The following is a 27,925-nucleotide window of genomic DNA, read 5'->3' as shown; positions in this document are numbered from 1 at the left end:
AGATGGGAATGTCCTTTTAAAAGGTACCCTGGGGTGGAGGTATATAAAAACCATACATATAGTATTATGGAAATGTATTATCTATAGTTTACTAATTTGGTGAAATTAGAAGATGACATCTATGGCAAGACTTTTTATATCCAGACCAAATTTTCCGTGACAGATTTTCAGTTCTGTCATACACACTGTAGCTGCCAAGATTTTCATCAGTAAAACTGGGACACTTAAGCTTTGCCCTGGGACTCCCCCCTCCTCCAAAATTGCTCAGAAATATCCACTTTTAGATGGAGACAAGTAAAAATTAACCATATTGTTAATGAAGGGGAAGTTGGACTGGACAGTCCCAATAATTTCACAATTAATTTCACAGATTTGATCAAATCCTATGGCTACTGAACATATATAAGACCATTTTTTGCTGAAGTTTTGTTAGGTTGTCTCAAAGAGGTTCTACTCTAAATTGCTATTGACCGAATCATTTCAATAACAATAGGAACTATATGAAAATGATTGCGATATCCATAAAGCCCGGTCATTCTGTTGTCCTGGACATGAATATCAGTCTAATCATAGTATACAGAGCAATAGTATATAGTATGCCTCCCATATGAAGGACAACAACAAAATCAGCACAACTGCTAAAAATAGTGTGAAATACAATATCACAGGCTGGTCTGCTCAATTTCTCAATTGCTTGTACTAGTGAAGCATTTCTAACATTGTGCGAGGGAATATCCAAATATTCCAAACTAAAGGCAGTGTTTAAGGGTGAAATAAGAGGAATTAATACAAACCACACATGGAAACTATAGAATGACCTCAAACATGAACATCTGCAAGTTGTACAACCAACAAGGAAGGCTAGCCTGTTAGCTACTTATATTGTTCTGAATAGCGAGACGGTGAATGGGTGCTTAAAATACATCAAGTTAAACCCAGCAAAGTAAACCGCTGAAAATAGCCCACGGTTGTGTGCAGCCCAGTTACCTGCTAGATTTGCTGACTGAAATCCATTCCCTCTGGCAGTTCTAAAGAGTCTGTGTCCCCTACTGAGTTCAAAGCCTCCTGACTGTAATAAGCCAGCCTGAGATATTGCAAACGGTACCAGTCTCACATTACATGGTACTCGCAACTAGGCTGATTCTCTGTGAGAAGGTAAAACAGGAGCAAGAGGAGGAGGTCTGGATCACAGATAAAAAGTGTCTGAAAAAAGGCCTGCTTTAAACTATCAGGGGGACACCGAAAGCATTAACAAGATGTCTGTGATGGAAGCAGTGAATGTGCCACACACTGAATGCTCAAATATATCACTGTGCATAGCGCACAATTCATGCATTATACACCTGGGTTCTCCTATCACCATGACTTTATGGGTAGACTTATATTAGATTGGGAGATTTACTGACTTTTTACACACTTTATTCATAGTAAATGCTTTATCAGTTTTGGCTTTGACTACCACAATTTATAAAAAAAACTACAGGCCTCTAGAAGACAATCCCTTTTATTAAAAAATAAAGAAGAGGTGATCATCAGACTGTCCTAAGTAAGATTTCTTTATGTCCCATGTTATAGAAAGCCACGTCTGGCTATACAATAATCCTGTTGCGCTGAGGACTTCTAGAGAGTGAGTAGTGAGGTTAACCCATGCATGTAGTGCAAACTGTACAGCACAGAGTACAGTGCTGGCAGCTGCCTGCTGGTCTTTCTCCTTTCCAAATTATATTAAGTTTGCTGCCTGGGGAAGAAGGGGTTACAAGTGCCACAATCAGTGTCTGTGAAGAATACTTTAAGGGCTTGTTTAAGGGCGGCGTTAACGCGACCGCAAACATGCACAGTCAAAATCGTGGCGCAAACGTCCCGTAAACATGGCACATTGTGTGCCACGTTTACTCCGTGTGAACAAGCCCTAAGTGAGAACTGTGAGAACACTCTTCACTGACACTGAATTTGGCACTTGTAACACCTTCTTCCCCAGGCAAACTTATTACAGTATTGCCATGTTTCTCCGAAAATAAGACAGTGTAATAACAATGAATTAGTTTGCAAGTGACAACTGTGATTAGAACATACTTCAAATTTCAGCTGTTTCTTGACCCGTCCATCTGAATCTTTGTCTCCCGGCTTCTTTTCTTCACAGGTAAAAAGACCTTCACTTTTTTCAGGAGGGAGAGCAACTATAAAACATAAAACATAAGAAAATCAAATTATGACAATAATATAGAAAATTATTTTAACAAAAACATCCACAAGGACATAAGGTGAAGATAGGTTAAAGTCTGGTTAATGAACCTACAGGGACAGTTGGATTGTTTCATAGACAATAGATTGTCAATTAATACGTGTTTTGTATGGCCAGCTTGTCACTACCTTTACATCTATGTTTGTTATATATATAGGTGGCATTGTTAGACCATGCACGTTATTGCTTTGCTTTTCGAATGGAGTCTGTCAGGTCCAAAATGCCTACCAAACCAATAATAGTGGCATATAAAGGCCTTTGTTAGAAGGAGAAACATACGTTTGTAACTGCGAATTTATGAAGCGATGTAGTAATATAAATCAACATGTATGAATATGCAAATTAGTCTTTAAGTGCACTGGGGGTGGGGCCCAATTTCCCAGATTCCCCTCTGCAATTGGTTTCCAACGCTGCCCTTTCAGCTTACATTTTAGCATTACATTCTCAGCCTCTGCCTGTGTCCCAGCTATCTGTAGACATATCTGGAAAATCAGACCTCGCTCCCAGTGCATTTGCAGGCTGTTTTACATAACCATAAAAAGATGATCATCTCTGCAATGCTTTATTGGTTTGTACAAGGGTGTATTTCTACTCTTTTTAAAGACCCCTACACAATATTGTTATTGGTTTAGAAGACATTCTGGATCTGCCAGACTCCCATTAACTCAAAAATGATGTTTTAGTATATTCAGCTTCACCAAATATATGAAATATGAATCTCAAGACAATATAGAATATGCAGTATTTGCTCAGGAAATAAAGGATCTCCCAAGAACCAAAGCTTAAGTGACTTGCAGACCTATGTTCTGCAATATATTTTTATTTATATAGATAAAATGAGACATTACAAAGTAATAAATCAATTCACACAAGCGGAGTGAGGGCTCTGCCCTCAAGAGCTTACAATCTATGATATGGGGTGACACAATAGGTAGATTGGTGACACTCTTAGCTCCTGTACTGATACAATTACATGGATACATTTATACTCCCTCTACTGGTTCCTGTAATATTTAGCAGAGTAGAAATTACCCTTTTCGCAGTGGAACCCAAGAATGTCAAGAAAGCAGTTAGAAAATCCTCTGTCAAGAAGCTAAGAAAAAAATTGGTGATGGGGCAAGTCGCTCCTAACCCTGGAAGCAAAATCTTTCATCATTTGCTCGACAACATACTTCAACAAAACTTCTTTTTTGCTTACTAATGATTTATAGTATTAGACACAGAAGTGTGATATGAAGTGTTATTTGTATACAGTATCCGGGTGCTTTTAACCAAAGAAGTTTTCTACTTCCTACATCTTATTAAGTCCAATGAACTGGTGCCCCAAAGACATTACAACTTAATTGTTTGCTTGGTAAAGATGCTGGCACTCTTCCAGCACTGAATAGGTTAACACCCCTGTTCAGACCATCTTAAACAGCACTTTGAAGTTCTTTTTCTCAAGGCTCAAAATACCTTGTTGGACGGAGATCAGAGCGGTATTAAACAGAATCGCTAATTAATTAAGCAAAGTTACATTTTTAAACAGTGTTTGTTGTGTTAGCCAAACACCCGTATGGAAAATCTTACCCCCCTCTATCCCTCCCTGAAAACATCAAAGCGCTCTCTCCTTCACCAACTATAAAAAGATGTGGGATCTTATCAGCTTTAGACTGGATTCTATGTACAAATAGCAGCAAGATTCGCTTTTGATCAGTGAGGATGTGAAAATTTTAGAGGAACAGTGGAATCCACCAACGCTGCATATTTTAAAGCGAATTACATGCTAGCTTGAAACAAAGACAAATCTAATACTTACGGATGGAGCAGTCAGACACATTTCACATCAAATATTATACATATATGGTATAAGGATATTAGATTGTGTTATCTTTACAAGTCAGAAAATACATCTGACACCTAAAAAGCAACTAGAAATAATGATAATAATGAAAAATATAAGTCCTAATAAATACGTTTTAGAAATCACTTTAATCTATTTGGGATTTTGTTGCTAAATATTGTTATAAAAATGAATTACTATAGGACATAATAAATAAATATCCTCAAAGTTTGGAAAAACACAGTTTACACAAAAAGCACTGTTTGTTTAAATAACAGTGAACAGGTTCTTTCTCATTCATACAGACATGTGTTGCCTGTATAAACACACAAGCGCACACACAAGCGCACACACGCAGACACACACATTGACAAAAAACAATCATACACCAAGGAGTTGTTGGAATGGAATTACACTTTATATGTGTGAATTTAATATTAGAGTGAAAGGACTATTGGAGCAAACTATAGAACTGATAGGAGGCTCTAATACCCTATTGGGCTGCCACCAGCCTAGTTACAAGATGAGATACATCTGGGCCTAGAGAAATTAAGGTTCCCTATGATATCCTGCTGCACAATGTTGCAGCTGAGCCTGTATATTCTGCACACTCATAAGTTGCTAAAGTTGGCATCCCAGCTGGTCCCATTAATGCTCGATTGACTTGCTCACTTGCTAGATTTATCACCAAAGACGTATCTGGCAGAGACATTCCTGGGAAACCCTTGCTATGTATGAGTAACCATTATCTGCTCATAAATGCCAGTTGGAAGTCCTGCCATGCAAGCATGCCCTGCACGTATCGCAGAGTTGTTAGTATCCCTTGTATTACTATTAGGGGTGACTGACTGTCGTATGTAATGCTCACCAGATCATCACTTCAGAAGTTGGAGCAGAGTGTCATTTCATAGCAAAGGCTATGGGAATCATGGGGTGTTCACCATGATTCCTCCATACTTGAATCAGACTATTGTCAAGTCCCAAACAGAACCTGAAGTCTATATGCTGCCGGGCAATAGCAATCCAGTTTCTAATTGAGGACACCACAATGAAATGGACCCTGGCTATCTGTCAATTGAAGGACATATGATAAGTGACATGACACCAAATTTTCTTCTGCTAAGTGTCTGGAAATGGTTCGGGCAGAGAATGGGAGTGTGTAACTAAAGAGCCACATGTGTCTGGTCTGCATGGTGGACAAGGACACAGTGGGAGCTACCTGTTCTTGTCAATGGATCGAACAAATCCTCTCTACTGCTGGTCTTTTTGAGCCATTTGGAATATGTTCATCTGTAACCTCTACTCCCAATATCTCCGAACGGAAAGGTCACAATGGCCTAGATCAGTAGTTCTCAACCTTTCCAATGCCGTGACCCCGCAATACAGTTCCTCATGTTGTGGAGACCCCATTCAGTTTGGAACACGCGTCCATAATGGCGTGCGTTCCAGCTGAATAGCGCTGCTGCAGACAGTAGCGCGGCTTCTCAGTGGCTAAAGCCATCGAAAATATGTATTTTCTGATGGCTTTAGGCATACCTCCCAACTTTTGAAAATTAGAAAGAGGGACAAAATATGCGGCGCACGGAGCGCGCCGCGGCGAATTTAGCTCCGTCCACTTTTATGTTGACTCCGCCCATTCTCATTCATTTTTCATGTGCTCCCACACAGTATAATCCTCCTACAGTCACCCGTACATTATATGCCCCCTCGCCATCTCTCCCCCAGTTTCATATAACCCCTTCATCTGCCCTCAGTTTCATGTCCCCCTCCATCTCTGCCCCCAGTTTCATGTCCCCCATCTCTCCCCCAGTTTCATATAACCCCTTCATCTGCCCCCAGATTCATGTCCCCCCTCCATCCCTGCCCCCAGTTTCATGTCCCCCCATCTCTTCCCCAGTTTCATGTCCCCCCATCTCTGCCCAGAGCTTCATGTCCCTCCATCTCTGCCCCAATGTCATGCCGTCCCCCTTCCTTCATCTGCCCACAGTTTCATGTCCCTCCATCTCTGTTCCCAGTGTCATGCTGTACCCCTTCCTTCATCTGCCCACAGTTTCATGTCCCTCCATCTCTGTTCCCAGTGTCATGCTGTACCCCTTCCTTCATCTGCCCACAGTTTCATGTCCCCCCATCTCTTCCCCAGTTTCATGTCCCCCCATCTCTGCCCAGAGCTTCATGTCCCTCCATCTCTGCCCCAATGTCATGCCGTCCCCCTTCCTTCATCTACCCACAGTTTCATGTCCCTCCATCTCTGTCCCCAGTGTCATGCTGTACCCCCCTTCATCTGCCCCTTCAATATGTTCCACCTCAATGTTTAAAACAAAAAAAAACCCACTTATACTTACCTTCCAACGCTCCCCCGTCGCTCTGTCCGCAGTCTCACTCACACATATAGTTGTAGGCGCGATGTGACATCATCACATCGCGGCTACACATACAGAAGCCGCAGCGCAGCGTTAAAGCAGGAGCTGGCTGTGACAGCTCCTGCTTTAATCGCCTGTGTGTTCAACTCATCGGCATCCTCCAGGCGCCAATCAGTTGAAACCGGGATATACCTCCCATCGACCGGGATGGTTGGGAGGTATGCTTTAGGCGACCCCTGTGTTTTGGTTGTTCGACCCCCGCTGGGGTTGCGACCCACAGGTTGAGAACTGCTGGCCTAGATGGTGCCCAATTCATTGAGATGACCATTCTGCTTCCCTCAGTCCAGTGATACTGGAAAAAAATGTCTTTGAATCTGTCATACAGACGTGGCACTGGCTAGTGATTTTTTTTTTCCAAGTTTCAGAAATCTTTTATTCTGAAATGTCTCTCTTTAAAGCAGAACTAGCCATTTAATAAGTGACATATAGCTCATAAGTGACATATAGCTCATATATGATGTTCTGTGACATATGATTACACATTTTAAGGTATAATAAACCCTCCAGAGCTGCTTAAAAACCTATCAACATGTCTGGTTCTGCCCCTCACTGGCTGTAATCAGATTAAGAAACTCTAGAATTTAGTTGGGGTGAATAAAATACCCTAACAATGATCTTTCACAAAGAGGTACGCTACCCCAAATTAGCCTCATTATAACCTTTTAATACTGCAGTGGGAGAAGCATGTTGTGCCCTCTTGAGGAAAAGCACAGGAGCATGAGGGCACTTTGGTTGGCAATGTTATGTGAGCACCTTGGTTGCCATTGTTATACTCATATTTGGGCACCCACATCGCTATGTTATGGTATTTATCCAAGGTGCTGCAGGAGGAATGAACAGGAGGAACGAAGACACCAAACATAACTATGCTAGAGCAAAAAGATGTCTCTGAATTACTTTAAAAAACCTTAAGGTAATACAGACCTTCCTATAAAATTCCTCAAAATCTCACAATATGAAAAACTTTCAAATAGACTCTCACTGTGTATCTATTTTTTCACAGGAATTGCCAGTTATAAGCACAGCCAGGATTGGGAGTAGCTGAGGCTGGATATAAGTGTGCTAATCCCAATAAGATAAGAAGGTTGTCTTTCATAGGACACCAGAAGCACTGTTCTATGTTCTAAAATGCCAGAAATATAAGCCTCAGCTTATATTTATATTCCGCCTTATACAACTGCCATATACCTGTTCACTGTCATAGAATAGGACAGATTTCAGCTCTCAAGGGGAAGAATTAAGAAGTGTAGGATTTCATAGAATGTAGCCAAAATTTGCTAACAAAGTATACTACAAAATGTACTAATGATGCAAATGCTCTCCGAGAATTGAAAGTTGTTAGAAAGTTTAGTTATGCTGTATCTGAAATGTTTCACATTATTTACATTTATGTGCATTTGAGGGCTCACTAAACAATTCTTACAGGTTTTATATGTTAATGTAAAAGATCCATAAGCATTCATAGAAATTTTCACTTTCCTTCCCAGAACTAAGTTATGAAATTTTTGATGTCCCGCAGCCACCACTAGAGAGTGCTCATAACATATGGATCATCAATGAGTGTGTATGCAGAGAGCCCTCTAGTGGAGACAGTAGCACTTAGAGAGATAAAAGTGATTGCCCTTATGTTTCCCCCACAGATTGCAACAGATTTCAGCCTCCATCTTATTAGTAAATGCGCCTCATGTGTAATAAGGCCGTTCCAGAACTTGGCTTTCCATCATTCTAAATATAATATCGCACTATTCTGCATTGAGCAATTATCCTTTTAGTTTTACATGTATTCTAATAAGACGTTTACAGGTCCTCTTGTGGGGACATAAAAGCAGTGTGAACCACAGAGCAGTTTGTAAGTCTGTCCATTTGCTTTAAATTGAAATAAACCATTGTTCTCATGGGTAAATGTTAATACTGGGTCTCTATAAACAGTTATACATAGTGACGTTACTTGTATTCCAGTCTCTGCGTGCTGCAGCGGGCACAAGGGGAGCAGCACTTGGTGAATTCCTTTCCACAATAGTGATTATCAGTGTTTTGTTTACATTCATTAGGCTGAATTCATTACCCAGAGGAGGAAATCATTGTAACAGTAATAAGAATATAATGACATCGCACAGAGCTCATGGATGTCTATAGAATAGCAGGAGTCAGGGGCTGCCAGGGACACATACAAGGTTATTACATCTTCACCTAATGATGGAAAAGCTGTGTGCTGGAGGCTGTATACAGGCACTATGGAGTTATATCCAATACATGTGACAATGTATGGTGATCTGTGATGCACCGTATTACAAGGTTATACAAATCCTATAAAAATGAAGGTATATCATGGCACAGAGAGGCACACTCATTTTTGAGTAAAGTACACAGGTTGTACACAATTTTCATCCGGTTATGTGTATGAACTCTTCAGCCAAGATCACATTTGTTTTTTTGTTTTTTTAAATACTCTTTAGTATCCAGATGTTACATGTATGTTAAGATTTAGTAAATAATATGTTCAATATAACTTTTGTTAACAGTCTGTAGATATGCAGAGGCGGATCCAGGGCCAGGCGAGCCGGGCAACTGCCCGGGGCCCCGCTCCCAGCGCGGCCCCGAACTAACAAAACGATCCCAGTCGGCGGAACGTATGTCCCATCCTACGGACGCAGATGAGCTGAATACATAGGCGATTAAAGCAGGAGCTGTCACAGCTCAGCTCCTGCTTTATCGCTGAGCTCCGGCATTTGTAGCTGTGATGTGATGACGTCACATCGCGCCTACAACTATGTGAGTGAGTGAGACTGCGGAGAGAGCGGCGGGGGGAGAGAGGGAAGGTGAGTATGTTTTTTTTTTGTGTTAAATATTAAGGTGGAACATAATGAAGGGGGCCCATGAAACTGGTGGCAGATGAAGGGGGAGGGGGAGAACGGCATGACACTGGGGCAGATGAAGGGGGGAGAACGGCATGACACTGGGGCAGATGAAGAGGGGAGAGCGGCATGGCACTGGGGCAGATGAAGGGGGGGAGAACGGCATGACACTGGGGCAGATGAAGGGGGGGGTGAGAACGGCATGACACTGGGGCAGATGAAGGGGGGGAGAATGGCATGACACTGGGGCAGATGAAGGGGGGTAACGGCATGACACTGGGGCAGATGAAGGGGAGAGAACAGCAAGACACTGGGACAAATGAAGGGGGAGGGGAGAACGGCATGACACTGGGGCAAATGAAGGGGGGAGAACGGCATGACACTGGGGCAGATGAAGGGGGGGAGAACGGCATGACACTGGGGCAGATGAAGTGGGGAGAAATGGCATGACACTGGGGCAGATGAAGGGGGAGAGAACAGCATGACTCTGGGGCAAATGAGGGGGGGGATAATGGCATGACACTGGGGCAGATGAAGGGGGAGAATGGCATGACACTGGGGCAGATGAAGGGGGGGAGAACAGCATGACACTGGGGCAGAGACGGGGGACATGAAACTGTGGGCAGATGAAGGGGGGGAGAACGGCATGAAACTGGGCAGAAACTGGGGGACATGAAACTGGGGGGACATGAAAGTGGGGACAGAGATGGAGGGGGGACATGAAACTAGGGGCAGATGAGGGGTGTATATGAAACTGGGGAGAGATGGAGGGGGGACATATAATTTATGGGTGACTGTAGGAGGATTATACTGTGTGGGAGCACATGAAAAATGAATGAGAATGGATCAACATAAAAGTGGGCGGAGCTAAGTTTGCCGCCCAGACCCCCCCCCCCCCCCCCCGGTAAGTAGGGCCAGCCAAAGTCAATTCCCCAAGGCCCCGCAAAGCCTGGATCCGTCACTGTATATATGTGTACGCAGGTCAGTGACTGGGTGACTCAGCTCAGTCAGCTACACTATCTGACAGTTCTATGCAGTCCCTAGGTCAAGCGGAAAGAAGAGATGTGGATCACAAGTTGATATGACTACAGGACCAACAAACGCTGACAATAATACCGTAATCCAACGGGACAACACCTAACCCAGCTTATAACATCCGATGTACATTGGCAAAATCTGCAGATTTTAGTGGGTTTCAGCTGACCATATGGTATATATGGGATCTTCCTGAGATAAGAATTGAACAGCTGGATTTCAATTGACTCCTCATTTTGTTTTTGGGCAAATAAGCCAATGGCCAAGGTTTCTGGTAGCAGATTTCTCCTCTCTCTCATTCATACACATGCACTGCGAGCTGACTGCTCATATACAGTATATACGGAGTCAGATGGGATATCTGTCAGAACGCCAACAGCTGTCTTATAGCTATAGCTGGTTTAGGGTAATTTTCTACCCCAGCATATCTATCTCTTCCACAGATCACACCTGAGATGTATAGTATGAGATAGGTTTGGAAAATTTGGATAAAAAATCTGTAGGTGGCATAAGGTCACAGTAAGTGCAATGTCTTTGGAGTGAAATCTGATGACAGAGATCAGTTGACTGGTACTCATTATGGTGATCTGCCCAATCATATGTAACATGATAATAACTCTGCTGCTGTCATGGTGTGTGGGTGGTCTGCACATCTAATGAGCAGGAATTACAACACAAGCGCCTGTTATCTCCTCCAGGATCTGTCAGATGTTCATTACTATTACTAACTAGTATGGATTGTATGTAGGCCTAGTATACAATATGGACAGGCGAGCAGCCTGGTCTGTGTAAGATATGATCATCTGCTGAACTGTAATAATACACTGCGTGTGGGCAAAGTACAAGACATGTGTATGACATGTGTATGGTAAAACAGAGATGGATGGAGCAAAGCTTAGACCAAATTCTAGGATTATTACACATTTCTAACCATTACCAAGTACATCCAAAACTCATTGAATTCTTAACCTTGATTCTTTCATGGTTTCATGAAAGCTGAACTTCTGCAATCCACCATTATTTGACATTTGTAGACCAACCATAGATAGTGTACAAAGTGGACTCACCAATAACATTAATACGTTGTAATATGTGTAATGTTTGACGTCTCAACTTTAAGGTCTCACCATAATTGTTACTATATGATAAAGTATGTTAAAGCATCCTGGGTGAAATTAAGTAGAAAACTGAAACAAAGGAAGAATCCATAAGCAATGCAAGAGGTTTTACTGTGGTAGTGGCCCCTCACCCACTGGACCCCCATATGCCACTGCACAGGTTGCACATAAAGTAAGTCCACACCTGACTATAGTTTCCATTCAACTACTACCTTCGGCAAGCTGTGAAAAATCCTAATGTCTAATCCGTACTTAATAGGATCAGTCAGCGCTGGAAACTGAGTTTATTAATGAGGTCTATTTTCACCCCAGTCCATTACATGGAGGTTCTCAATTTCCCCTACTCTTGTGTATTGAAATGACAAAGAACTTATGCCAAGCCTCAGCCATTTGCCTATACATTAGGGGTATGGAAGTGTCCTAAGTCAGGATCAGAGTCTGAGGCATTCAGTATATACTGATCCACAGTGCAGCCATATATTCTTTGCCTACAATCTTTGTACTTAGTTTTTTTTCCTTCTTTCATGAAATTTACATTACACGCCGTTTAGATACATTAATATATCCTAACCCCATAAACTACTGTAAGCTGCATGTTTGGAGTCAGTATCATTCTGATGAATGAAATTGATTTTTGATTCAGCATTTTTTGATGGTCCATTGTAAAATATAGATCATGTTCTATTTTTGTCCATTTTCCTGGATCCCTCCATACAGTCAAATGTATGAAGGAGCCCTGGAAATGGCTGTTTTGTACCTCGGTTGTGTGAATGTAGCCTTATGGATATGATCCCCTGAGTATGAAACGCTGCAAACTTTCTGCAGCAGAAAATCTGTGAGTTTTTACAGGAAATCCAAAATATAATGTTTTCTGTGAATTTGGTTGCAGAAATAGTAATTGCATATTTGCTGCAGATTGCAAAGGGTGAAATCTACATTGAAATTCATATGCTGCAGATCTGAAATCCACACCGCAGATCAATTCACATGCAGTTGAGCTACATTCACATGACTGTGCTGCAAAACGGCTGTGAAAATGTCCATGACTGTGTATGGAGGAATCCATGAAAACATCCAAAAATAGAGCATGACCTATATTTTGATGGTCTGTGACAAGGGACAGTTAAAATATTGGTCATGTTAATAGCGCCTATTCACAGAATGAAAGTAATGTGGCGTGTGACAGGCTTCAAAAAAATGTTTGTGCGAATGTAGGCTTAGTCTAAACTTTTAAAGGGTGGTCGGCCCCAAATCGAATTTTTAAAATTATAACCTATCCATAGGATAGGTCATCGGTATGTTGGGGTCCATCATCTAGACCCTGAACACATCATCTGCTGTGACAACCTCTGGCACCAAACATGCCGCCTATCCACTAGTACCTTTTGCTACCCAGAGGCTGCTAGAACAGATGATCTATGCGGGGTCCAGGTGTCGGCCCCTGACAGATGATGTACTGACGTCCCATCCTGATGATCATCAGTATGAAAAAACTATTATGGGGGCAGAAAACCCTTTCAGTAAAACTTAGCAGAATGTTTCATTATACAATGAAATTATTGACAGACTAGGTAATCCATTTAAACACATTCTCAGTATATATCTGAAATTCTTACCTTCTAGACGAAAATGTTCATCACCGATGTTCTCTTTACAGATATCTCCTGATGGATCCTGCAAAATAGGAAATGAAGAAATACCATTAATAATATGAAGATGAGATATCATTAAAGAAGTTTTCCCACCAAAAAACACTGAGGATAAGTGTCTGATCGCTGGGGGAGGATCGCGAGAATGGCATCTGCAAGTGTTCCATGTGAATACAGCAATGGTTCATATGCCATGTCAAATTGTATATATGCTATAGATGTGTTATTCCATATTGTTCCCCTTAGCTCAAAATATTCTGAGATAAGTAAAAAAAACTTTTATGTTACTCACAATGACTAGCAGAGTAAGGTAAAAAATTTCACAGCTGGTCATCTTATGGCACTGACTTTAATTTCTTTTACCCAAACATGATAATAATAATAATAATAATAATAATAATAATAATAATAATAATACATATTTTTATTATAGTAAGATGTCATCACTTTGATCCATGGGGTATAATCCCTAACACTCCGATGATTCTGCTTTATAGTGAATGTTCCTCATTCTTCTGTGCCAGATGTGGTAACAGGAGAATGGATGGCATTCACCTTAAAATTCATGGATGCCATCTTTAAAGGTCATCATTCAAGAGACAGATGGAATTGGTAAAGGGTATCCAAGATTTTGTTGAGTTTGGCCATGTGCTATTTAAAATTGCTTGAGTTGCTTCTGTGACCTTGCAGCAGAAGGATTGCTGGAGGAAGGGTATTTCTTAGGCCTCATTCACATCTGCACCGGTAATCTGTTTGGGGGAGTCCGCAGTGAAAACACATGGACCCCATAGACTATAATGGGGTCCGTGTGCTTTCTGCACAGTCTCCACACGGAACATGTGGACAGAAAAGTAGTTCACAATCTACTTTCCTGTCTGCATGACTCATGCGGAGACCACTTGGAAAGCACACAGACCCCATTATAGGCTATGGGGTCCATGTGCTTTTGCTGCACACCGCTTGCCAATGCGTTCAGTAGTCCATTCGGGGGGTCCCCATGCGGACTCCCCCGAACGGATTACCGACGCAGATGTGAACGAGGCCTTACCTACAAGGAGATAATATGTAAAGGTACTGTTTAGCTCAGTGTAAAAAAAGCTGTTGTACAGGTAGTAATAATTGTTATGATTCATTGAGATTGTCATTTCATACGCCAATAATAAAAGCCCAACTGGTTTATGGCTTCAGCCTCTAAATATATCGGGCTTACATCCATGTGCCACAATTGGTGCAAGCCAGTCAGAAATTCCTTTATAACTCATATCAGAAAATGATAATTATAATAAATAATTTGGGCCGGGTGTCCCCACTTTGGTCTGCCCCACTCTGTCCATATTCACAGAAAGTGGTGAGCGATGTGCAGAATGAGGGAAGTGTTGTATATTTGGCGCATGAAAGGGTTTTGCACCAAATATGCTCCATATTATCACCTATACACTCCAGATTGGTTAATAAATTCTCCCCTTGTATTTTGAGAAATCATAAGTATCATTGCCTATTCTCAACGACAAACCAAACCAAAAGAAATGATAAAGCTTGAAAATTACAGTATAATTGACATTGTTTACCAAGCAATTGTCCTGTATCCTTAGTGATATCTGTAAATGTAATATAATACTTGTCTGACATTCTCAATGCCTTTTTTCCCATAGTCAGGGGATAATCGTACACATCAGGGAGAGTGTGTGCCTACATAGGCAGTACGGAGACTTACAAGTCATTCCTGCTCCGCTAGGGATTCTGGGTAAAAAATATGCAAATCTATTCTCCAGGATGTAATTAGGAGAACAGTGCACTCTGTACGCCACCCTATAGAGGGCAGCATCCTTAACATCATGAACGACTCAGTTATAAAGTCTTTTTAATCATAATGTGGATTTAATTGCTAAATCAGTATTTCTGTCTCCGTACTGCCTATGTAGGCAAACACTCTCCCTGATGTGTACGATTATCCCCTGACCCTGGTCTATAGTCTCTCACTCTGCCAAATCAGTATTCCTACAGTATGCTGAGGATGGCCCAATAGGCCGAAACAGCGCTGTCCATAGCTGGGAATCTGTTCCTTTTGGGACAGAAATACTGATTTGGCAATTAAATCCACATTATGATTAAAAAGACTTTATAACTGAGGCGTTCATGATGTTAAGGATGCTGCCCTCTATAGGGTGGCGTACAGAGTGCACTGTTCTCCTAATTACATCCTGGAGAATAGATTTGCATATTTTTTTCCCATAGTCAATCTATCTACTGTAGGATTATTGGACATTTTCATCACATCATTTATATGACGACTTTTTCGTACTGGCAAGGCAAAATCTAAGGTCACATCTGTAGCATTTTCTGCCATTTACCATACATATATATAATGTCACTTCCAGGCCATAGGCAATTGGTTAAATACAGAGCCTGCAATACCGGTGGGTAAAATCTGACAGCTGGGTCATTACATGCGATTAGGAATAATTGTGCTAATTACAGTAGGCTATAAAATAATTATTCGGAAAAAAAATTCTATTTATGCATTTGAAAGTATAACATATAATTAATACCCATTAAAGTGAATGGGGAAAAGATTCCTTCCTATACAACAGATAATTATAGTATATAAACAGTTTGGAAAGACTCTAACCCGTGACTAAGGAGATTTTGAAAGTCATCTCTTAGTTTCCAGGAATAGCGCTCATCTTACAGTAGAGTTCACTGGTTACACCTGCCGAAATCCATCTACCGAAAGACACAACATTCTCAGTATATGCGCTCTGAATATTGCTGTCACAGTACCACCAAACACATGGATTCTGGGTACAATAAAAAAAATTAACCATTTTGCTCAAAAAGCTTTGCACTAAAATACAGTAAAACACCTTCTATACTTTAAATAACATCAACAGTCAACAATATCAATGCTATTGATTTTAGATTGGTATCATTTTAGGTGTATTAAGTTATTAATACAGAACACGCATGGTTCACAGCGAAAGAATATGCATATAAGACTTCCTTGACTGAAAACAGGAAAACTATTCCTCTAGCTCCACCTTTTAGGAGACAGCTCCCTACAGTTGAGTGCCTGGCTCTCATGAAGCCTAATGATGTGACCTGGGATTAAAGCCAAACTAGAATATCTCCTCCAAGAGGAAGAGAAACCCTTCTGAAAAGTTATTGCCCCTCATCAGAGCAAGCATTACCAGCATATTATACACATGTATGACTGTAGCTTAAAAGAGTGGCCTTCTTAAAGAGACATAGTGCCCCTCCTGATTCTGCCACTACAGTGATATATATGTCCAAGGCATAGGATGACTGTTATCTGATGGAAAAATATAAAGACAATGTAAACTACTTGCAGATACTGCACAGTCCAGATTAGAACCCATTGGTTCCAGTGTTGCAGCTCAACACCAAAGCTTACATTACAGTAAACACAGTGGATGGAATACTTCAGTGGATGAAAGTCAACAGTTGAATGATGGCCCTAGTTCGCAAGATCGCAGGTTGCGGCTGTGTACAGCAGGCTTCGGGTATCATGGGGGATCACTGCCTGCCAATGGAGAACCCATTATTCTACTTACAAGTGCCTCTAATATGAGTCAGTTTGAGGTACCACTTGGCTTACCACATATCAAGCTGCCCTCCACTACTACAAGCATTCATACTCTTCAAACTCTCCTTAAACGGACCTTTCACCACGTCCAACGAGTCCAACTATTGTTCTGTTTACAAGCAATCGATGTGTTACTGATATGCTATTTAGTCTCTGTACTGTCAGGAGGACGGTGTCAGGCAGGAACAGGCAAGGGGTGTGATTCTGAGCTCTGACATTGGCTACCTCTGATTGATGTCATGCCCCCTTGTCTGACACTGAACAAAAGAAATCCAACTTGCTTTATCCCTGTTTCCCATAGATCTACAGCACAGTTGGGAGACTCCTAAACACATTACATCACTCAAACTTCATCCCACAAACATTCAGTATCCACTGAATAGTTTCTGGGTGGGGAAGAGGCGGGTGGGATGATGTTTAACATTAATATTGTATTTTAGAGTCACATGTGAAATATGAAAATATCCATATATATTTATGTCATTTAGAATCTCCAAATTTAAAAGTATGATTTAATAGTTCTAGGGATTTTTTTTTATTCACCAAACCCATCAATGTAATATTTTGACAGTAAGAACACAATTTAAGGTGGAAATCACATTTATACAGTAGTTTTGCTGTTTTGTTTTTTGCCCGGTACCTCAAATCTTATGGCATCAGCAAATGTCAAATTTAACTGTATGTCCTCCTACGCTGCCAGTGACCCATAGTATGTATACTGTACTTCAAAGGGGTTATCCAGCTTCCAAAAATTATCTGCAAATACATCTACATGCAAATACTCAGTGTTCCCTTGTGCACCCTTTGTTTGGGTTTATTTTACTTGCTGCTCCTTGTATCAAAGCTATTTACATGCAATGAATCAGTGGACAAACTACATTTCCCATGATTCAACTCTGTGCATCCCGCCCTACTCCTCTCTCCCCTGCAATGAAATCACAGGCAATAAATCACTCCCACATCTGAAGTCACATGATGCTGTGATGTTGTTTGTAAACTCACTCACCTCCCTGTGAGTAGCAGGTACAGATAGTGAGAGCAGGCAGATGGATTATGGGAAATGTAGTTTGTCCACATATTCACTGCATTAAAATAATAGTGATACAATGAGCCTCAAGTAAAATAAAACCAAACAATGGGTGCACAAGGGAACATTGGCACTGCTGTCGATGTATCTGCAGATAATTTTTGGAAGCTGGATAACCCCTTTAAAATTTGCATGTGATATTCATTTTGATGGAAGATGCTCTTGAATTCTGTTGGTTACATCTTATTTGTAGCATTGAAACCTTAATGATACAACATGTAGTAATGCTGTTTGTATGGTACAACCACAAGCTAGTGCAAAATCCGACAAAATTCCCCTGTGTAGACTGAAGATTGCAGGAAATATTTACTAAATGGGCTCCTTCAAACAAGCTAAAATTAATCCTGGGCATATGGATTTTTTACCCTCATATGCAACGTAGCATAAACCTGGTTTCTATTACCATTCAAGTTATTGTAAAAATCCTTCACGCCTTCTTTTAACCCCTTTATGTTTAGAAAAAGGGCTTCTCCAAATTGCTTCACGGTCTGGTCTGCCGTACTTCTCTCTTCGTGCCTACATCATATACATTTTTACAGGAATTAACATTCTTTACATTCTTTCTCTATATTTTTATCTCCTGTGATACTAGAACGACTTGTCTCTTTTCTGCTCTCCCCCTGTTTTGCTGCTCAGTCTTGAAGTCCAAACTCATAACACACTTCCTGAGTCTAAAAGAATTTCTTAATTGGTTTAGAAGGAGGTGTAGGGGGAGGGATGTTGAAATTCAGCAGATACAGCAACCAGCGGTAGCAAAAATCTAGTTACAATTTCAAACAGATTATTTTAGAAAATTGTAAAATATCCATTAAAATAGATTGTATCAAAATTGGAGAAATCCATAAAGGAACCTAAATAAAGGTAAAGCCATGACCAATTATTGATGATATTTTGTGCATATAATGCAGTACGGTATATACAGAATGCAATTCCAGGCTGGGCACACATTTAAAGAGAACGTGTCACCTCTTCTGACATGTCTGTTATTCCAACTAAAAATGCATGACTTAATTGAAAACTGTGTGTTACCATTCTCACTTTCAAGAGGGTGTGTCCATCAGCACTAATTGGAGAGTGTTAGGCCAGGTTCACATGGGGTTTTTTGGTCCGGAAACTAAGGCAGAGGCCACCTCTGTTTCCGGACCAAAAAACAGGTAGCTGCGATTTGACGATTTGATGCCGGTGCAATACACCAGCATCCAGTCGCACACTCCGCTCCAGATTAGGCCTATGAATGGGCGTACTCGGGAGGAGGGAGTATCTTCAGTCGTATTCGTGAGGCGAATCTGCCTGAAAAATTAACATGTTGCTTCTTTTTTTCCGGGAGCTGGAACAAACAGCTCCCGGAAAAAAAGAGCTGACTGGCTCCCATTGATTTCAATGAGAGCTGTCTTTTTGGTCAGGATTTTGAGGTGAATTCGGCCTCAAAATCCTGACCAAAAAACTACGTGTGAACTCAGCCTTAGGGTGCATTCACACTTCGGAAACGCTGACTGATTCTGAACGTTAAAACACGTTCAGAATCAGCGTGTATAAAGCAGATCCCATTCATTGCAATGGGAGCCGGCATACGAGCGCTCCCCATTGAAATGAATGGGCTGCTTTTTTCACTATGAGCGCTCCCATTGAAGTGAATGGGAACTGCTTTATATGCGCTGATTCTGAACGTGTTTTAACGTTCAGAATCAGGCAGCGTATCAGTAGTGTGAATGCACCCTTAGAGTGTACACACCCCCAACTGGTAAAACCCAGTTGTCAATTTATTCACATATATCTAGGATAAATAACAGAGGAACAATGTAACCTACAGTTCTAAAATTGTTATATTGTGAGAAATACAAGTATTTACTAAAACAGGCATTTATCTTTAAAAATAAAACCACTTTATCATTCACATTATATTGACATCTGTGCTGCCCTAACAGTTGTTCTGATCTGTCAAAGGACCAAAAGAATGGAAGAATTAAAAGAAATGGATCAGGGAAATAATAAAAACAGATCCCATTGAACCCCATTTTTTTTATTGAAATTCAGGCTTGCAAGATTTTTTCTGATGGATGAATGCCCAATGCAGATATAAATGGTAAACGTTAGAATACATATAACACATGGCTATTGTGCTGGGCTAAGAACTGCATGGTAAGCTCATGCATGCTTAAAATGTCTTTCACCTGTATAAGTGATGCGACCAAAAAATAAAAATAATAAGAATAACTAATTTCAAATGCTAAGTAAGGTAACACCGCACATCTTGCCACAAGGATCTCTGCTCTATGGCACATTACCACCAGGCAATTGATTAACTTTTTTTTAGTTTTTCATATAATTTCACACAATTTCTTTTAATATGCCTGCAATGCTGCTTGGAACTTAAAGGGGTTACCCAAATCCTCTATGCATTTGCTAACAGGCTGGAAATAGTGCTATAGATACAAATAACTCACTTTTTACAGGTCCTACATGACTGCTGAGGTCATGTGCCTGTCATCATGTGCCAATTGTGTATAGTGTAAGACGACCAATCACCGGCCTCGGCAGTGACCTGAGCACAATTTGATCATCATTAGTAGATGTCAACAACCTGTAAAAGTGGAAATCATGGCAGAGGATCCGTATAATGCCGGCAATTTTTTTTTTCCAGCCTATTAGCAAATTTTTAAATCAGTTGGACAAACCCTTTAAATAACTCAGCAGCATACATGTGCCATTTATGGTAGCCTGTATATTGTGATTGGATAGCTCTAAAATGGATTGCTTAGTTTAGAAAAACTATTTTAAACACCATATTGGGATTGGTTGTGCATCATCCTTTTTATGGTTGTTGGCTTGTAGGTAGGTGTAATGTATAAAAACCGTACAGCCGTAAACCACATAAAACACAGGGCAACCAGTAATCAGATTATTTTTGGAAGACTCTAGGAAATGTTCCTAACGGCTTCTATGGAAAACGGCGTCGCCGCACCACATGCAGAGCATACTATAACTTAACAAAACTGCAACACATCTTTCAAACAGCTTTGTGAATCCATGAACAGCGACATGTGATATACCCAAAGGGTTCATCTCATAATGAAGGTCCTTCTCCATATAAAGGAACAGCGTATATTTACATGCTGCAAAAATCAGTTCCATCTATTTCAATAGGGCTGTATATTAAAATATGTTCTTTCTATAATAGGAACAATCTTCCAGATTAAAGTAGTCTGTGCTTTGTTACCAATTATTAATCTGTAACTAATTAAACACAGATCATCTGCCTGGGATTGATGTCTTTTCAACCATCTGCAGCAATCGCATTAAAAAGTCAGGTGTGAAATCTCTATGTTCGTTAATCTGCACAACCTTAGCCATTAAAATAAACATTAAAGGGACCCCAGACCCTTTAAACTCTCAAGTGATTGTGAAAATAATTCAATGGGAACTCATAACATAACACTTCAATGGGTTTGCGTAGAAAGCCAGCTTTTGTTTTTTTCCCTTTCAGCCAAATGAAGTGACTCCTAGGGATTTTATTTGTAACAGGATTGCTTTTATTCACCATAGGAAGTCTTAGCACAAATCTGTTCAGTACACTCTTTCAGCTGGGGTAGAATACAAGTGGCTGGAGAAGGTATAGAGAGAAAGGCTTGTCTGCATACATTCCAAGATGACAGTGAGATAACTAGGTCTCTGTACTTTTGTTCCGATGGCAATTCCCCTTATTAGTTGCCTTTATGGCTGGATATGTTTTGTTTTGGAGTACATGACACAAAGAGGTCTCAATTTTTTTGTCCAATGTGATAATGGGCCATAATTTAGGCCCTTTATGAGCACATGACTTCCCATAACCAATACTGTTGGATATTACACCAGAGACTTCCCATCTTATTCTAAGAGAAGCAGTGGCATAACTGAAGACTTGTGGGCCCGGGTGCAATCTTTTGTCCGGTACCCCCTACCTCTTCCCTACAGTGAATTCTTGATAGTGATGGTTATGGGTACTAAGGAGTTTAATCAACCTTAGTGTGGTTAGGGTAATCTGTGGGTCTCCTTGGTTTATGGGCCAGATGGAAGCTGCAATCTCAATACTGATGCCAGTGCTTATGGGTCCCCTAAGGCTCCTGGGTGTGACTGCACCCTCTGCACCCCCTCAAGTTACACCCCTGAAGAGAAGTAGTCTTACCCACCATATGTATTAGTAAGAATACATCCAATATAAAAAGCCTAAGCAGATTGTCTGTTTTATATACTCCATAAGGACACACTGGACTATTAGATTGGGGTTTACTATTTACAACCTTTATCCTTTGCTGCTCTTTTTTTTGCAAGCATTTACGCTGCAATGTATAATATATACACAGCTGTTTACTGAGGAGGGGGAACCCCACAAATACTAATGGTATGCAAAGTTCTTGAATATGTCTGATAATGCAAATAGCTCTTTCCTTCAAAATGAAGGAAAACTATCTATAATGCCACCTAGCACCCTAGTTACCCTAAAAGTCAATGCCCAATACTTTAAGACCCTTGTTACATGACTAAGGATAAGAGTCAAACCATAAAAAGTAACCCATCCACAGACAGCAGTTTAAGGGTTCTTATCCCCCATCATTATAGAGCTGGGAACTTATTGACTGACTGAGAGATCATTGAAGGGGGTCTAAATGGAAAATGTTTTTTTTTTCTTGTGACGCATGCTGACCAAAAATGCTCCATAATCCTGTAGTACCCAACTTGGAGCTGGAAACCCTGCAAGACAAGTTGGATAAGGTAATGGGTTTCTCATGTTATCATCATAGGGAACAGGGAGGCTGCCATTTGACAAGTTCTCTGTTATCTATGTCCTGCATCAGACACGGGTCGGATAGAGAATAATTCTTCTAACTTTGGCACAATAGGGTATGCATGTCCATATAACCACCACCAATCTGTTCATCATTATAAGTCACAATGCCGGACATGCCAGAAGAAAAATATTTGGATGCTTAGAGCCTTGAGCATTCTTCTTACACACCAAAAGATCTAACCCAACGATAATGCAGCCGAATGTATTCTCTTGATAGTGTCACTTGGGTGGTCCAAGTGTTAATCCCAGTTTCAGTTTTTTTCTCAGTAAAAAGGTAGCAAATTCCAATAACGCCAATTACAAGCAAATAAATATCTATTAAAATAAAAAATGCAGCTCAGCTCCTGTGGTTTTCCTAGACCTTGGAGAAAGCTCGTGATGTCCAAAAGAAACTTCAAAGAACAATCACAGTCTTGAGTAATGTACCAGTTTTTGTTCAACTTTCCAGAATGAGCTTTGTGTTGTAAGAAGATTTTCCAAGAGCATTTCTATTTACTATCATAAAATAAACTAGAAATTTTTGTGCCTAGGCCAGAAATGATGTAAACACATGTTGGATACTACATGTCACTTGAGCTTATTATTTTTTGTTATAATTTTGCAGTTGTGCCAAACCTCATTATAAAAACTGGAACTGCACCTTTAAAGACAATAAATCTATAATATCCCCTTCTTCAATTTCATCCTCCTTCACATTCCTGTGTCCTCCCACCCTCTCGGTATCCTATCCTCCACCATACTGGCATCTGTGTTTGTAATCAGCAGGGCCGCAGTTAGCCAGGCAGATGAAAGGAAGAATTGTCTCAGGCTTCCTGGATAGACCACTCCACTGATCAAAGGAAGAAGGCACCGCTGTTTACTTTGTGTTTCCCTTAATAAAGCCCCATTAAGTGATCCCCACACATCTTATAAACACAACTTCAATTCAGCATCCACACAAAGAAGTTTTCACGCTTTTTGACACTGTCTCCAAATGTCTACAAGCTACACCTCACTTATCATCCATGTCATGCCAAATGAACAATAGATTTACGGCAGACACCTGCACTAATGTCACAAACTGAAATATACAATTATAAAAGATAATCCCAAAGTAATATTTCTCTTTGTGTCCATGCAAAAAAAAAAAACAGTTTCATGGCGGAGAGGCTGCATACGGATACTGGTGGTTTGCTTTAAAAACCCATTGAAATGAATGGGTTTTAAACAGACCATTGGCAAGCTGTCCCCAAGCTGGCAAGCGGACAGTGGCACAAGTGAGAACACCACATAAAAATCTTCAACACAAATGTGAATAAATTGAAGTAGTGATATCCTAAGACCCATGGCAGTACATTGTAAAAATATGTATAAAATATAACATTCCTAAAATTTGATCAAAAATGGAACCCCAGCCATTTATTTGTCTTTTCATGGCAGTGTTGCCATTCTCATCCACAGGGCAATTGCCCCTATTGTGAACCTAAAGTCATAAGCTGGTAAGATATATATCCTTAATAAATGGATATATTAGAATAAATATAGTCATAAATAAAAACAATGTGCATATTTAATGAAATGAGAAATTAATTATTCTGTAAAACAATTCAATTAGCTTCATATGTCAAAGATGAAAAAATAAGCCACTAAAAGCACAAAGGGGAAAAAAGAGCTGATGACATATTGATAAAGCACTAATCTCTAAATCTGGGTGTCAGTAACGGGGACATGGTATGAAGATCTAACTCTGCATACCAGCAATCCGCAAACACAACGACAGATCTCATTGATCCAAGGCCAACAATTACTGGCTGGCGGCCCAGAGCCTATTTCAGTATCAGACTCTGGACGGCTATCAAGACTCTACAAATGTGTGTTCACTGTCCAACTCGTGTGAGGCCATGATAGTGTGGCAGGTGTGTGTCTGTGGGACAGCTAATAGCTTCACATTGTGATCGACTGTCAAAATGTTTTGCTTCCAGCAGATGTAGTGTTTGTGCAAACAATGAATATCATATGGTGCGTCTAGAAGGAGGTGGAGAGGATGTCTTTATGACATTTCTGTTGTTATCTCCATAATCCCCCACAAAAGTCTTTCATCTTATTTTCTATACTGAAGTTGTCACACAGGGAATGAGATTTTATAAATTCTTAACACCTACCCTGCTGAGATGAAAGGTCACAACTGATCCCATAACCCGGGGTGCTAAAGCGCATAGCTTGCAATTTCAATCCATAGTACTTGTGGGACAATTATACGATTGTAGGTCAAATGTTCCTTCTAAAAGACTATCATAGACGCAAATCCATTTTCCCAAAGACCTTGCCAATCATTTTCCCGTATTGGAATGTTCCTCTGTTTAAAACGCATATGTAGGGATGTATTGGATCATACCATTATACAGCTCGAGGAAGGCCTGTGAGCGGAAACATTTCTGTAATTTGCTTTTGTGCTCCACAATAAAATATTGCCAGATATATTATATATAATGTGATTAGACCCTTCTTGCATATTGTATTATACTACGTACAATTATGACTTTTCCAAGGTACATATATTCATCTTATTGTTGTCAAAAGGTACAATTATGGCAACTAGCAGTGGCTAAGAAAAAAAGTCAACCATGTCTAATAAATTTTACAATCTCAAATTGTCAGTACAACAGAATTACAAATGTACATTTTAACATGAAAGATATCAGTATTGGATAACTTTGTTCTTTAAAGGGATCCTATCATTGGATACCCTTTTTTTCTCAATAACATGTAGGAATAGCCATAAGAAAGGCTATTCTTCTCCTACCTTTAGATGTCTTCTGCATGCTGCCGTTCGGTAGAAATCCGGGTTTTCTTCAGTATGCAAATGAGTTCTCTCGCAGCACTGGGGGCATCCCAATGCTGCAGGAGAACTCTCCAGCGACGCCTCTATCTTCTTCTGGAATGCCCTCTCTCTGTGTCTTCTTACCCATCCTGGGTTTCAATCTTCTAGGTCTCGAGCTAGCTGACTGCGCATGTCCGGGCCACAAGAAAATGGCCGCTTACTCCAGCTTATTGTGTAAGCGGCCATTTTCTTGTGACCTGGGCATGTGCAGTCGGCTCTGCCGAGGCCTAGAAGTATGAAACCCAGGACAGAAGAAGATGCAGGGAGTGACTGTTCCAGGTGAAGATAGAGGCATTGTTGGAGAGTACTTTTGTAGCATTGGGGACAACCCCAGTGCTGTTTGAGCACTGGAAACCACCCCCAGTTCTGCGAGAGAACTCATTTGCATACTGAAAAAAACCCGGATTTCTACCGAACGGCGGCGTGGAGAAGACATCTAAAGATGTTATTGAGAAAAAAAGGGTATCCAATGATAGGAACCCTTTAAAGTGACCACAAATTTAGGATACCAGCGAGGATAGATTCACATAAAGAGTACATTTATACCATGTGTTGGTCTACAGTAAGACCGCCTCAAATACAGAGCTAATTGGGGAAAAGTCTACATGTAACATGTTTATTGTTATTGTGGATTTGCTGTGGACAAATCTGTGGTATAAAATTTTTCCATTTGTGAATCTACCCAGTAAATATAATTGAAGGTAGCAAACCATAAAAAGGTCTATGTGACGTGCCTCAATTTCAGAATAATAAAAATAGGATTTACATCAAAATGAAGCAGCGATTCTGCCAACAAAGTACAGCTTTGTGCACTATAAGGTACTGTGGTTGGTTTAATGACATTTTTCCCACTGACAGACTCCCATTACTTTTTTCTGCATTGGTTGAAGGACGAGTACAATTATATCACCTGGCTGTGTAAACTTTCCCATATGATGAAAATAGCTTAGAACTGAAACAACAAATCACATCTGCTGAATTAAATATTACAAATACCGATAATAAATCCCGTGGTATGTTAAGAGCACACATTGTAATGATTGATGCTCATATTCTTAAAAAGACTGCTGGCATACACCGGCACATCTGATGGCAATGTGGATTTCTACAATAGATCTGCATGAGTGGCTTCCAAGCCTGAGAGTTGTTTATTTCAGCTGGAACAAAGCAGATGATTGTAATACCAAGTGTTTTACTTCTATAAACTTTCCCTGGGCAGAGTAGTGGAAATCCTCCAATACATGGAATATACTGTACTTTCAAGAACAGGCTGAGAAATCCAGCCATCAGAAATAGCAATGCAATGCTCCCAAGTATTGAGTGAATGTTCAATGTAACCACTAATCCTTAAGCAAAATACATTTTAAAAGAATAACATCACATCCATATACATGACCTTAAATAATCTTTGCAAGACATTTTTGTATCGGGTAGGTATACAGATAAATATGTTACAATTATAAAGGTGGTCTTACAATGGAGAACCCTATACATGTAAGATTGGTGGCAGATCTTCCAACATTCATTGATTGCATATGGACAGCTTACACCTGGTTTATGTTCTTGGGGACCCAAAAAAATGAAAACGCAATCTACTTAAAAAGTAGTAACCTACAGAACCCATTAGACTATAATAGGGTCTGCTGGGTTTTAGTTCTGTTTCCATCCAAAAAATGCAGAGAGAAAAGTCCTGATTGCAAAGTGGGTGACGGGATTCCCGATTGCTCAGGACAGGTGAGGGCTAGTGAAGAAATACCAACCGTGCTTAAATCAGTGGAGCAGCACCAATTGAAGGATGTAAAGAATTAAAGTTGGTGGAAGTGGTGAAAGACCATCTTTGCGTAAAGGCAATGCAATGGGCACCCATTCAAGCTCAGCCCTAACCGATAATGTGAAAACTTGAGGGATCTAAAATTGGTTACTAGGGATGAACTGTATAATATTCCAATATTGTGGACTTCATGCCTACTTAGGGGTTTTCTAGAATATGCCTTCACTTACTGCGCCAATGTCAGTGGAACAACACCTATTGAGGAATGCAAAGAGTGGGAGTTGGTGGAGACGGGGACAGGTCCTCTTTTAAGAGATTGTAATGATTGACATGTAATTAGAAAAACATTACTGCTTTCATCCCCCTGTACAGGGTGACGCTATTTTTAAGAAGAAACCATCCATGTCATTATGACTGGGAACACCAGCAATCAGTCTGTGACAAGATACTCTTGAGGATATGCAGGTGCTTAAAGTGATACTTTCATCTGTATAGTCTGTATTGTTAGTTTCACACGTCATATACTTTTGGAGGTTCTTATACGTAAGATGAATTTGTGATCATTTGGGCCAGATAGTTATCTGCCACTCCTGTCAGTAATCCCTAGGAAAAACAATACAGCCAGCCTCTCCCTAAC

The 27,925-nt window shown here is 40.4% G+C and overlaps 1 protein-coding gene across 1 annotated transcript in view; it reads right to left on the bottom strand.

Moving 5' to 3' along the window:
- NKD1 (NKD inhibitor of Wnt signaling pathway 1) overlaps positions 1-27,925 on the bottom strand; it is a 60,320-nt gene that overhangs the window by 11,225 nt on the left and 21,170 nt on the right. Inside the window, exons 4-5 of the mRNA XM_075281883.1 lie at positions 13,109-13,166; positions 2,074-2,177 (exon numbers count right to left, since the gene is read on the bottom strand). Of these exons, the coding sequence (XP_075137984.1) occupies positions 2,074-2,177; positions 13,109-13,166 (162 nt within the window). The remainder of the gene's footprint in view (positions 1-2,073; positions 2,178-13,108; positions 13,167-27,925) is intronic.

This window comes from Leptodactylus fuscus, chromosome 7 (genome assembly GCF_031893055.1).
Source record: "Leptodactylus fuscus isolate aLepFus1 chromosome 7, aLepFus1.hap2, whole genome shotgun sequence".
In the NCBI taxonomy this organism is placed as follows: Eukaryota; Metazoa; Chordata; class Amphibia; order Anura; family Leptodactylidae; genus Leptodactylus; species Leptodactylus fuscus.
This window is presented reverse-complemented; position numbering and strand designations above follow the sequence as displayed.